At 36.9% G+C, this 12,788-nt stretch overlaps 1 protein-coding gene across 16 annotated transcripts in view; it reads left to right on the forward strand.

Moving 5' to 3' along the window:
• tjp1b (tight junction protein 1b) overlaps nt 1–12,788 on the forward strand; it is a 200,306-nt gene that overhangs the window by 13,283 nt on the left and 174,235 nt on the right. For all 16 annotated transcript variants that reach the window (XM_087310924.1, XM_087310926.1, XM_087310932.1 and 13 more), the window contains exon 2: nt 12,665–12,706. In XM_087310924.1, coding sequence (XP_087167050.1) covers nt 12,665–12,706 — 42 coding nt within the window. The remainder of the gene's footprint in view (nt 1–12,664; nt 12,707–12,788) is intronic.

Consider the following 12,788-nt stretch of genomic DNA (forward strand, 5'->3'; position numbering starts at 1 on the left):
ACAAGATAATTACTGGGCTCTTTTTCTATGCAGACAAACATGATCAGAAGCAACATGACAAATGAATGTGTGAGTTAATTATCCTTTATCTAAAACATAATAATTACACAACGTAGAAAGACTGACTTGCTGTAAGTCTTCTGCTAGGGTTAGCACTATGGGAATATAAAATAAAGCGCCGCCAACAGTGATCACGCACACCCCTAAGCACTGCTTGTGCCTGTGATTATCAATGAATGAACTAAATTGACACTTCCAAAACCTCATATCTCCTGCTTGTGATTTTCGAACCAAGTCTATTTAAGTCCTGGAAACACAGCAGATGGTCTTCATCCCCCCTGCAGTCGCACAAAGTCTTCCAGAGCTTCGCTTTAACCTGGCCTAATGCATAGGCGGCAGTTGCCCAGCCCGAGGCCTGCTAACACGTGCTTTTTAGCATTTACACACTCTTTTAAACGTGAGCCGAGTGCGCATTTGACTGACGGAGGAAGCGTTTCATGCTAATCTCTGGGCTTCCCCGCACTGCTTTGTATTACAGCAGCACTGATTGAGACTCCGCGTAAGTGCCTCTGCTCCGTCAAGCCAAATAAACGCCCTCGCCGTCCACTTTCATCCACATCCAGAGTGATTATTCACTTCATTAGCGGTTGACGCTCGTAAACCAACAGCCTGCTAATAGATGGCCCTCTCTAGTAGAAACTAAACTTGGAGTTCAGTCCAAGGAGAAAGCCAGCTCTTGCTGTGATGCCATGGATAAAAAGTCATAATAACGTTTTTTTTTTTTTTTTAAGTCATCATCAATGAGATGGTTTCGTAGTGGTCAGCATTGTCTATTTGCATCTGAACTGTTTGTAGGCTGACTTGAGCTTTTATGTTGGATATTGACTTGCTGATCAAGCATCCTTCTCTACTATATCTAATTGTGCCATATAGGAAGAGCTTGGATTATAGACTTTTCGGTAGGCTTTTGTTTGTGGCTGGAAGTGCGCTTCGCATCTTGTTTGGACAGCAACATTTGCTGGACGCTGAGTTGTGAATGGAGGAAAGCATGGCTGTTTTGACATAGGCTCATTCTGAAATCGTAGCCATATATACATTTCTGGAGATCGCAAATTATGTGGCCAGAGGTAATATGGCTGCATTTTGTCTTTAAAACTAACGCTATGCAGGAATGTGACGCTGTTTCTTTTACTGCTTACCAGCTGACCACTTACCTCCATATAGACGACTTTCACGCTGTTACCAGTTTGACCAGTGGCTCACCATGTGTGTCGGGGGGCTTGAAATGCAGAGAGGAGTTGACTACGGGGTTTGAGTCCGATGAAGAATGGTTCCAGAAAGGGGATAAGACAAAAATAGCCCAAAAATAAAATAAAAAAGTAAATAACAGAGTGAGAATGTGGTTGAAAGTCAGATGAGGGCTTTTCTTTTTCTGGATTGCTTTTTAAAACTGTCGGTTGGGTTTAGGGGAGTGGGTGATTGCTGGTCAATCTGTGCTTTTGAAAACACTATTGGTTGGGTTTGGGGAAGAAGGAGGGTGGGACAGTCAATCGATTAGTCAGTTGACAGCGGCCACTGGTGGATTTACTCAAGAACAGCAGACGTGAACGGCTCTCGCAAGAGAAGTTTGAGTATCTGAAAAAGCATTCACAGCAAGCTCCGGTGAATTTGCGAAAACAAACACTGCAACTCAATGTGTTGCTATATTTTAGACCAGCGCAACGGTAATTTTCCCATTTTCCGCCACGTTGTTTAAATAGCAAATCTATTTGTGCCACTTTTGTGGACTCATGGGTGTTCTGGTCTAGAAAAGAGGTGTATTAAGGGGCATTTGTTGACGCGTTGCTATTTTGAGGAATTAAAATAGACTGAAAGCAGATCTAAAGACCAGAGCAGAGCGCATTAGTTGTGCACCTCGCTTACACTTTGCAAAATACACGCAGGATGTACAGCAATATGCAAATATATTTAATATGAAAAGAATTAAAGGATTAAAATATTACAAAAAATATTATATATTCACAACAATTTGCATTTATATAATGTTATTATTATTATTATTATTTATGAAATGCATATTTATATTAGTTTTTTTTTTTTTTTAAACAAGCTTAGATGTGTCCACCTGTCAGGTTTTGGACCATATAAGGCATAGCATGTGTGTAGGATATAACTCTATAATTTTTTGACCGCACTTCATTATTACTATTCATTTGTTAGTTTGCTGGAAAATAGAACTGAATTTAGAAATAGTTTTGAAACAAATCTTCACGCTTAACAAACAAAATTAATCATGTATAGCCTAATTGATGTCTTCAGTGGAGTGCGTACAACATCATTTCCTTATCCATAAAAGAGAGAAAGAGAAAGTAAAGGCCGAATGGAGAAGGCTCGTTCTTTATCCTCGTGCTGCAGATACTCTGTTTAACTGTTTTCTCGCTAGTGAAGCGTTCAGTTTTTACACTTACAAAGTCTGCTGTGTAAATAGCAAATGTGCCATGGCGCAACGCATTTGACTCTTAAAGGGATTGGTATAGATGAGATTGGTTAATGCTCAAAACACACCCAAAACTAGGCCCACACACAATCTGCGCGAGCAGAATTCCGCAGATTTCTGCAGATTTTTAGCCCATCATTAATTCTGTTTATTTGCTTGAGTAAATGTGTAAATCTGAATTTATTCAGTTTATATTCAGTAATTTATTACCTTTTATTTCATATATTAAGGTTTTAGTTATGATACTCCGCTAGATACTCCCAAAATAATTCCACAGATTTTTACAAAAAAAATAGCACAGAAACGTCGGCAGATTCCGTCTGGCCCTGCCCATAACTTATTAAGAGAATTAGCACAACCCTGTTAGACCATGCGCCGTGTCACAGAGTGTATTTTTCCCTCTTTAAAATAGCAATAGTAGATTCAATAGTGCTCTTAATGCTTTTGCGTCATGCGCTTTACAGTTTGCGCCTAGATTGTTCAAATAAAGCCCTATATGTGTGGGAAGCACTGCTGATACCTTGATAGCTCCTTCAAGTACATTTCTGGTCTTATGGTACACATTGGTGTCTTTTTCGGCTTTAAATACTCCTATGCACAGTATGTGCCCACATACATTTGTCCTTGAACAAATTCCCAGATGATTTTTAACGTATTTGACTTAAAAGGTTAACTGAAGAAGGTGAGACCTCAGTCATTTCCTCAGGCTAACATCAGCCTCATTGCCACGCTAATGTCTTTGTCCTCTCGATTCTGCTTAAACACGGTAAATTACATCCCAGCAGAGGCATTGTAGACGCTTCTTCAGTTTTTGTTCTTTTTATGGTATTCATCAAGGCCAGGAGCAAGCAGCAGCCAGGGAGGCTTGCTTAATCTACCACTTAATATGTAAAGGAGCTCTCCTTTTCATTGGTGCTCCAGTCATTGCACTGAGACTGTAGATTTGCCGTATTGAATTTCATTTTGCAGGGGTTTCCAGCAAATCCTTTTCACAAACACGATGTGAGCGGTTATGAAGCAGGGCATTTAAATGTGCCTTCATACTGTACCGGGACTGTCTTACATCCTAATACAGCTACTGTAAAGCATGCGCTCCAGGGGAATTATATAACCTCTGCAAGGTCAAGTCTCTCCTTATATCACAAAAAAGGCATTTGAAGGTGCACGGTGTACAATACTAAAATATTGAAGGGTTTAGACGCTCATTTTATCTCCATTTAGTTGCATTATATTATTTAATGCGTTGTGTTTTATCTCGTTATTCAATGTTTGACTTGTTTGGTGGAGCGCTTTCGTGTCCTGTTGTGGATGACATGATCATATGAGACTTCATGAATATTGTATATGCATACATATCCTCTTAGGGTTCAGATGGAGCAGATGGGGCACTAATTATTGATGAGTGGGATTTAGTAGCATGACTTAAATGTATAATGTGGGTGGTGTTGTGATTGTTAAGGAGGACAAATTGTTATTTGTTTTAATGGGCAGCACGTTGGCTCAGTGGTTGGCACTGTCGCCTCATAGCAAGAAAGTTGTTGGTTCGAGTCCCTGTTGGGCCAGTTAGTGTTTCTGTGTGGAGTTTGCATGTGCTCCCTGTGTTGGCGTGGGTTTCCTCCGGGTGCTCCAGTTTCCCCCACAATCCAAACGCATGTGCTATAGGTGAATTGGGTGAGCTTAATTGTCCGTAGTGTGTGTGTGTGTGTGTGTGAATGAGAGTGTATGGGTGTTTCCCAGTACTTGGTTGCAGCTGGAAGGGCTTCCACTGGGTAAACGTGCCAGAATAGTTGGTGGTTCATTCCACTAAATGTATATTTAGTCATTTTTTTGGGTAGAACACATATTCTGAATGTCTTCAGCAGGATTCAAATGAGCCATTTTAATTTAGATAAATCTAGATAAAAAAAAAATATATATATATCTTTGCCCACCTATATTGTTTATATTAGCGTTTCTTCCAAATTTCCCCACAATCCAAATGCATGTGCTATAAGTGAATTAGGTGAGCTTAATTGTCCGTAGTGTGTGTGTGTGTGTGTGTGTGTGAGAATGAGAGTGCATGGGTGTTTCCCAGTAATGGGTTGCAGCTGGAAGGGAATCCACTGGGTAAACGTGCCAGAATAGTTGGTGGTTCATTCCACTGTGGCGAACCCTAATAAATCAGGGACTAAATAGAAGGAAAATTAAAGAATGAATGTTTTATTGATGTAAATGCTGCATTTTGCCTCTTTAGGGTTTGTTGGACTGATTTTGTAACATTCAGCGGGGGTATTGATGGTTACTGGGAGGTGATTATACAATATAATTTGGCGTTTAATATACAGCTATGAAAAAAAAATAGAGATCATTCGAAAATGCTCAGTTTCTCTAGATTTATTAAGTTAGTTTCAAGTTAAATATGTTTTTATTAGTGGTGGGTTGTTATCGGCGTTAACGTGCTACGTTAATATAAGAATACAAGAAAAAAAAATATCACTGTTACTCTATTCTCAAAGTTGGGTTGGGAGCTGGGTCTGTTCTACCCAAGCTAGGATGACTTTCACCACATATTTTAGCGCAGATGTATACCTGACAGGTGAGATGTCTGACAAAAAAGTCTGAATCAAGTTCTGAATTAAATCAGCAGGATGCCTGACTTTAACTGCAGTTCAGCAGTTTCACTTTAAGTCATGAACATTTCATTCATGTCCCTGTGACAAACTGGGGTATTAAACACAATAAGGAGTAAAGACTGGTAAGAGTGTTGTGGAATTTAATAACGCTCACCGAATGGGAAAAAAAAAAACTTTACTGACAGCCGCGTGTGTGGATCTTGTCTGAAAATATGTTGAAAAGTCCTACATGAAGGTTATAGTTTGATTGCGGTGTTTACTTCAATAATGCCACTAATATCTGCATCCTCCACATGTCTTAATTCCATTTCTCTTTAGTTCAGTTATGACTTTAGTCAGATTAAGGTAATAAAAAATGGCATTTTGGAGCTTATGTAGGCCTACAGTTCCACATTCATGTTTGCCTTAATAAATAGTTAGTAAACACAAGCACATCTTATTGAACATTATTTATTTTCATCACCAATTTTCATAGTAGAACAGTTTCTCAAGAAGTTTGTGATGCATTTAGGAAACAGGAGATGAGCCCCTGATCTAATGCGCCACCTGGCTTGAGAAACCTGTTCTCAAAGATTTATATTTAGTCATTTTTTTTGGGGTAGAACACATATTCTGAATGCCTTCGGCAGGATTCAAATGAGCCATTTTAATTTAGATTAATCTAGATTAAAAAAAAATAATAATAATCTTTGCCCACCTATAGTTTGTATATTAGTGTTTCTTCCAAATTTCCATATATACATTAAAATACTGCTTAAACATAAAATATTGTCATATCAAGCATTTTTTACTGCTGTCGCCTCACAGCAAGAAGGTCGCTGGTTCGAACTTCAGCTGGGTCAATTGGCGTGTCTGTGTGGAGTTTGCATGTTCTCCCTGCGTTCATGTAGGTTTCCTCCGGGTGCTCCAGTTTCCCCCAAAGACTAAATTGTCCGTAGTCTATGAGTGTGTGTGGATGTTTTCCAGAGATGGGTTGCGGCTTGAAGGGCATCCGCTGCGTAAAAACTTGCTGGATGAGTTGGCGGTTAATTCCGCTGTGGCGACCCCAGATTAATAAAGGGACTAAGCCGAAAAGCAAATGAATGAATGATGAAATGAACTGTTCTAGTCATCACAGCACTGTCGCTTCACAGCAAGAAGGTCGCTGGTTCAAGTCTCAGCTAGGCCATGGGAAGCATGTTCTTCCCATGTTGACATAGGTTTCCTCTGGGTGCTCTAGTTTCCACTACAGGAAAGACATGCGCTATATGTCAGTTGAATAAACTAAATTGTACGTAGTGTATGTGTGTGAAGGAGTGTATTTGTGTGTTTCCCAATACTGGGTTGCAGCTGGAAGGGATCAGGTGTGTAAAACATACTGTATGCTGGAATAGTTGGCTGTTCATTCCTCTGTGGCAATCTCTGAAATGGAGACTAATGAAAAATGAATGAATTCGTAAAGGTTGTTTCATGTCGACATATCATATGCACTGTAGTTACTAAATGTTTTATGTTGAAATGTACTAAGCCCACAGCATTTTGGGCTTCCTGCAGAACTGCAGCACTTACTGTGCATTGAAACTAAATAAATAGTTTCAATCTTTAATATTATAGTCTTAAAAAAAAAAACAGAGACTGCCATATTTAATCTAAACACTGTGTAATAGCTTAGAGTTGGCTTGCTGAACCATCTTAATTATTGTCATTTTCAACAAAGCATGTTATAATTCGGTGTGGCATAATTTCTATATACAGTTGAAGTCAGATATATTAGCCCCTCTTTAATTTTTTTTCTTATTTAAATATTTCCCAAATGATGATAAACAGAGCACAGAAATTTCCACAGTATGTCTGATAATATTTTTTCTTCTGGAGAAAGTCTTATTTGTTTTATTTCAACTAAAATAAAAGCAGTTTTACATTTTTTAAACACCATTTTAAGGACAAAATTATTAGCCTCTTTAAACTATTTTGTTTTTCTATAGTCTACAAAACAAACCATCGTTATACAATATCTTGCCTAATTACCCTAACCTGCCTAGTTAATCTAATTAACCAAGTTAAGCCTTAAAATTTCACTTTAAGCTGTATACAAGTGTCAAGTTCGAGTTCAATTTATTTATATAGCATGTTTATGTGCTTTACAGAGAAAACATAGACTAACGATATGGGCATAAAAACAGTAACAGCAATAGGCACATAATAAGAAAGAACATAGAAAGTGTAACAATAAACAGAACAATAAATAAATACATTTTAAATAAATAAATAAATAAATACACAGTTGACCAACACTAAACACGATTAAGAACAGGACCAAAGGGAAGGACTTGTGCTTCAAAAGACCTAGAAAATAAATGAGTCTTTAATTTAGACTTAAAAATAAGCAGCGATGAAGCCTTTTTTATTTCTAATGGCAGGGCGTTCCAGAGGCGAGGGCGTTCCTATGGCAAAAGCCCGTTGGCCCATACTTTTCAGGTGAACTTTTAATAAAAACTGATCAGCGGAACGCAAGTGTCTGGATGGAGCGTAAATAACAATCAGTTGGGATAAATATTGAGGGCCCAGAGCATTTAGGGTTTTAAACACAAAGAGAAGGATTTTAAATTTGATTCTTTGTGTCACCGGTAACCAGTGGAGAGACCTCAAAATAGGAGTGACTTGTGCATATTTCGGGCTTTTTGTTAAAAATCTAGATGCTGCATTTTGCACTAACTGTAGGCCAGCAATCTGAGAGTTAGGCAGCAAAAAAGTAGACAAGTGTCTTGAAAAATATCTAGTCAAATATTATGTACTGTCATCATGGCAAAGATAAAATAAATCAGTTATTAGAGATGAGTTATTAAAACTATTGTGTTTAGAAATGTGTTGAAAAAATATCTCTGTTAAACAGAAAATGGGGAAACAATAAACAGGAGGGCTAGTAATTCAGGGGGGCTAATAATTCTGACTTCAACTGTATATATTTGGAACATTTGAATATTTAAGTTCAAGACAAGCTGCTATTTTATGCTCTGTTGCACAACATCTGTATTTCAGGTCTATTAAAGCCATCTTATAGCAGTTTGCAAAATAATAAACGCCAAAAACAGCTGCATAGCGTCCAGAGCAGAAAATTGTAATGTTCTGAAAGGTCTAATAAATAATCTGATGGGTGTTTTGAGCTAAACCTTTACAGACACATCCTGGACACACAAAAGGCTTGATTTAAATCTTGAAAAGAAGGGTGCCCTTTAACAGTCGCAATAGTCCCTGAGCATATTTATCTATTATTCCTAAAATCTCATAACAAAATAGACAAGAAACATGTCAGGAATTCCCAGGAAGGTTTTTAATATTATCTGTCCTACACTATATAAATTGGAACAATTGATTCTTGCTTCCTGACACCACTGTTGTTTCATCGTCTTATGTCAAATCAATCAGGCCAAACTCCGGTTGAAACTGGCTCTGTTTACAGATGGTATTAAGATGAGTTTTGGTTGATTGGATTACTAGTAGAAGAGGGAGACACACACTCCACAGTGATTTAATCTCTCGATATCATCCACGTTCTACCCTTTTTCAGACTTCTTCTCTTTTATGAGGGAAAGATAAATGTTTTTTCAGCTTTTTCTGGTTTTCGATTTAATATTGAAAAATAGCCTTTCACATTTGTGTTCAGTGGAAATATCTGGACAGATTTGTAACTACAAAACCAGTCTTCCTGTACAGCGGGGAAAATAAATATTGAACACTTGAACATGTTTTGTCCCAGGAATAATGTTTCTAAAGGAACTGTTTTTTGGAAGAAGAAAAAAAACAATACAAACATAAAAATAAAACGAAACAAATGTGAAAATGAGTTTTGTGTAACTGCTGAACTATTAAAATGTATTTAATACTTTATATAAAAGTTTTTTTAGTGATGGCACACCTCTCATATGCAGAATGAATTGTCAGGTGTGAGTTTCTCACAGACTTCAACAGAGTGTCAAAATATTGATGGTTCTGTGGGTCTCGTCTATCAAATCTAGGGATGATATCGTTAAGGTTTTATTGGTATTACTACTTTTATCGATACCACTTATCGGTTCGGTACTTTAACAGTTCTCTTATCGGTACTTTTTGTAGTGTTTTTTAAATTAAAAAAATTCAATAGAATTAACAACACTTTATTTTATTATTACGTTTTTAATGTAAAATAAAGCAAAACCAATAATTGTAAAACAAATAATTATTTTTCTGTAAAAGAATGTACAATGGTTCAAAGGAAAATGACTCTCAGTTTTTACCCATTCTTCTGGAGAAAATTCAACATGTTTGACTTTTCTGGCAGAAGTCAGGATCTTTATTGCGCTCCCTGCAGTTGAAAATACCCTCTTTGAGCAGCAAAATGCAGTTAAATAATAATATACACTGTAAAAAATAAATCCGTAAAATTTACCGTAAAAAGACGACAGCTGTGGTTGCCAGTACTTTACCGTTAAAAACACGGTACAAACCATAAAAGTAATTTCTAATTTTTACGGTAAACTACCGTGTTTTATAGAGGTAATTTGACTGTATTTTGAATGACCAACATCTACACATCTTTTTTTACACAGTTAGACACGTTAGCAAACCCACATGCAGGTGGTGATGAGGAAGTAACATAAAGAGCCAGTGCTCATCACAATCAACTTTTCCCACAAGCAGAAAAGGGTATCAGAATATAGAAGGTGCTCAGTCTCATTCACACAGCTACTAAACACCAGTATGGTAACACGCATAAAATTACAGTCATGAAATAAACATTGTTTATCAACATTAGATGTAACATAAATCTCTAATGTACATAACTGATGGAGAAACAAGTAAAAAGATCAATAGTAATGTAAACAAAATGCATAAAAAGTGATGTGCCATGCAGGGCATTCTGGGAAAGTAAATTTACGGTTATTCACCGTATATATTAAGGAAACATACTGTTAACCAGGTGACGGATTTGTACTGTAGCATTTTTACAGCTTTTTACCGTTGAAATCACGGCCATTTTTTACAGTGTAATGTTTATGATTTTTCATTAACGCATTGACATAAATGAGTTAACAGTGTTTTGGAAGTTAACAACGTAAAAATAAGCAGTTTTTTTTTTTTTAATAATTTCTTAATAAGAATAGTTTATTATTAGACTGTATTTGTAAATACAATAATGTTAAAGTATTTTTAAAGATTTATTTAGGCTACTGCAGAATAGGTTTCGGTTTCATTTTAACCGAATGTGTGTATTTATTTAACTATTAATATTACACTAATTTAGAGAGACCTTATGTGATTGACTGCTGGCATAATGATGTGGATGATGTACCTTTGGCTAATCAGTCGAAAACTTTTCATTTGTCTTTCTGCTTGTCTTTCACTTTTGAGAGATGCTTAGCCAGATTGCTTGCGTTTCTGCTTATACAAGAAAACAACATGTTGCGGTTGTTGCAACCAGCATTGTCGCTGTCCACTCAGGAAATACAACGCGTTTGGTTCTCTCAGCAAGCTTATGAGCTGAGTCTGTGTCGCGAGCTATGTGTATGCACTTAACGTGAGCCTCCAGTGAGTGTGTGCGCACAGCCAAGAACTGTGAAGGCTTTTATACTTGAGGTGCTCGCCGTTGTACTATTGGGCGAAAACACAAGCATTTCTCATGTGAGACTGCCAACAGTGCAGACGAATATCGCAAATTAGAAAGTGTGGTCAGTTAAATTATGCTACTGTAAGTAATGTTTATTTAGCAATAATTCTCCAGTACTGATAGCAGAAGCTTTAACGTCAGAGCTTATTGATACTTCTGTCTTTTATAATGTAGCACCAAGACCGATAAAGTCAAGAGTTTCGGTACCCATCCCTAATCAAATCTGAGCTTTATTTTGTATTTTCTATTAGGTTCAGGTCAGGTGATAGGCTGGGCCATTCTACAGCTTGATTTTCTTTCTCTGAAAATATTTGAGAGTTTCCTTTGCTGTGTTTTGGATCATTGTCTTGCTGAAATGTCCACCCTGGTTTTATCTTCATCATCCTGCTAATGTAGATGCTGAACTGAAGGAGCTGATATTCATTTACACTGAGGAAGGGCAGAGGGTTGCTGAAGAACAACTGAGAGATTCCAGCTGCTGTCTGGGCTTTCACTGCCTTTACACCTTCCTTTCTTCATGAGTTCGAAACATTTTCACTGTTGTCATTTCAGTTTATTACATAACTTAATTTGTAATCTAATTAGTTCAGTTTCTATATGGATTTCTTTGGTTGTTATGAACATCCAGTGGAAATTTCGAGTTAACGGCACCTTTATAAATATGTTTTTTGAGAAAATTGTGACGTGTTCAATACTTATTTTCCCCACTTTACACAGGTATATTTTGGTAATAGCCAAAAATACATTGTATGGGTAATGATGATAGATTTTGTTAATGCCAAAATCATTAGATCAATAAGTAAAGATCATATTTCATGAAGACATAGCTGATATGTGGTCAGCACACTGGCATCTTGTGGTTGCTGTTGCATCTTCCACGTGGATGCTGTACACTGGTGGTGGTGTGGAGAGACCCCTCTCATGATTGTGAAGCGCTTTGCGTGTATGGCCATACACAATAAATGCGCTTTATAAATCCACACATTACATTGCAAGACATTTTTGCAAAATTCCTACTGTAAATTTATCAAAACTCGAATTTTGATTAGTAACTTGAGGTGATTTTCTTAATATTTAGATATTTTTTTTAACCCTCAGATTCCAGGTATTCAAATAGTTTTATTTTTTAATCTATATGCATCAACAGAAATTTATAGAACTCAATTTTTGATTAGTAACTTGAGGTGATTTTCTCAGTATTTAGTTTTTTTAGCTCTTAGATTTCAGATATTTTAATAGTTTTACCCAGTGCTTAATTGGTGAATCGTGAGCTCCCAGTACGATTTTAAAAAGGAGGCGTTGCACCCAACCCCACCCCTAACCCCAACCGTCATTGGGTGATGAGCAAATTGAACTAAATTGTACGAATTAGATCGTACGAATTCATACAAACTAGCCACTAAATCAAAAAGTTACGAATTGCTGTGAGATTGCGTTGTTTGTAGCAGGCTGTTGAATATCAGAACAAAGTGAAAGTGAACAGCGGATGGGGGAGGAGGGAGATTGGTAAACTGATTTTACAGGTGCCGGATCCAACATGTTCCGGCACAAATTACGCCCTGATTTTACCTCTGCTAAATATTGTTATACTCTATTTAAACACAAGTCAATGGAAAGCGCATTTATTCATAAATCTCAATTTTAAAACTTATGACTTATGTTTTGTGGTCCAGGGTCACATTTTTGCTAAAGTTGGCTTGGAGTAACAACAATAAAGTTGTACATAAATCAGTGACTATTAGAATGAGATTTATTCCAAATATTCCTGTGTACAGTTTGAATAACGCCACTGTATTTTTACAAACAGGATGTTCATAAAAAAGACAGAATTTGAAACATTGGTTAAACTACATCTTTGCATGTTGTCTTTTCACTGGATTCGCGATGAAATGTAAAGCATCTCTCTCTGTTTCTCTTGTGCTTCAATCTCAGGGTCTTCCCCAAACACGACAAAGACAAATACGGCCCTGCAGTGTAAGCATTTTTTGCACAATATTTTTTGCATTTTTTTTTTTCAATTGGTCATTTGTTTAACGTCAAATAAAACTACCACTCT

The sequence above is a fragment of the Danio rerio genome, chromosome 25, assembly GCF_052040795.2.
Source record: "Danio rerio strain M-AB ecotype USA chromosome 25, GRCz13ab, whole genome shotgun sequence".
Classification (NCBI taxonomy): Eukaryota; Metazoa; Chordata; class Actinopteri; order Cypriniformes; family Danionidae; genus Danio; species Danio rerio.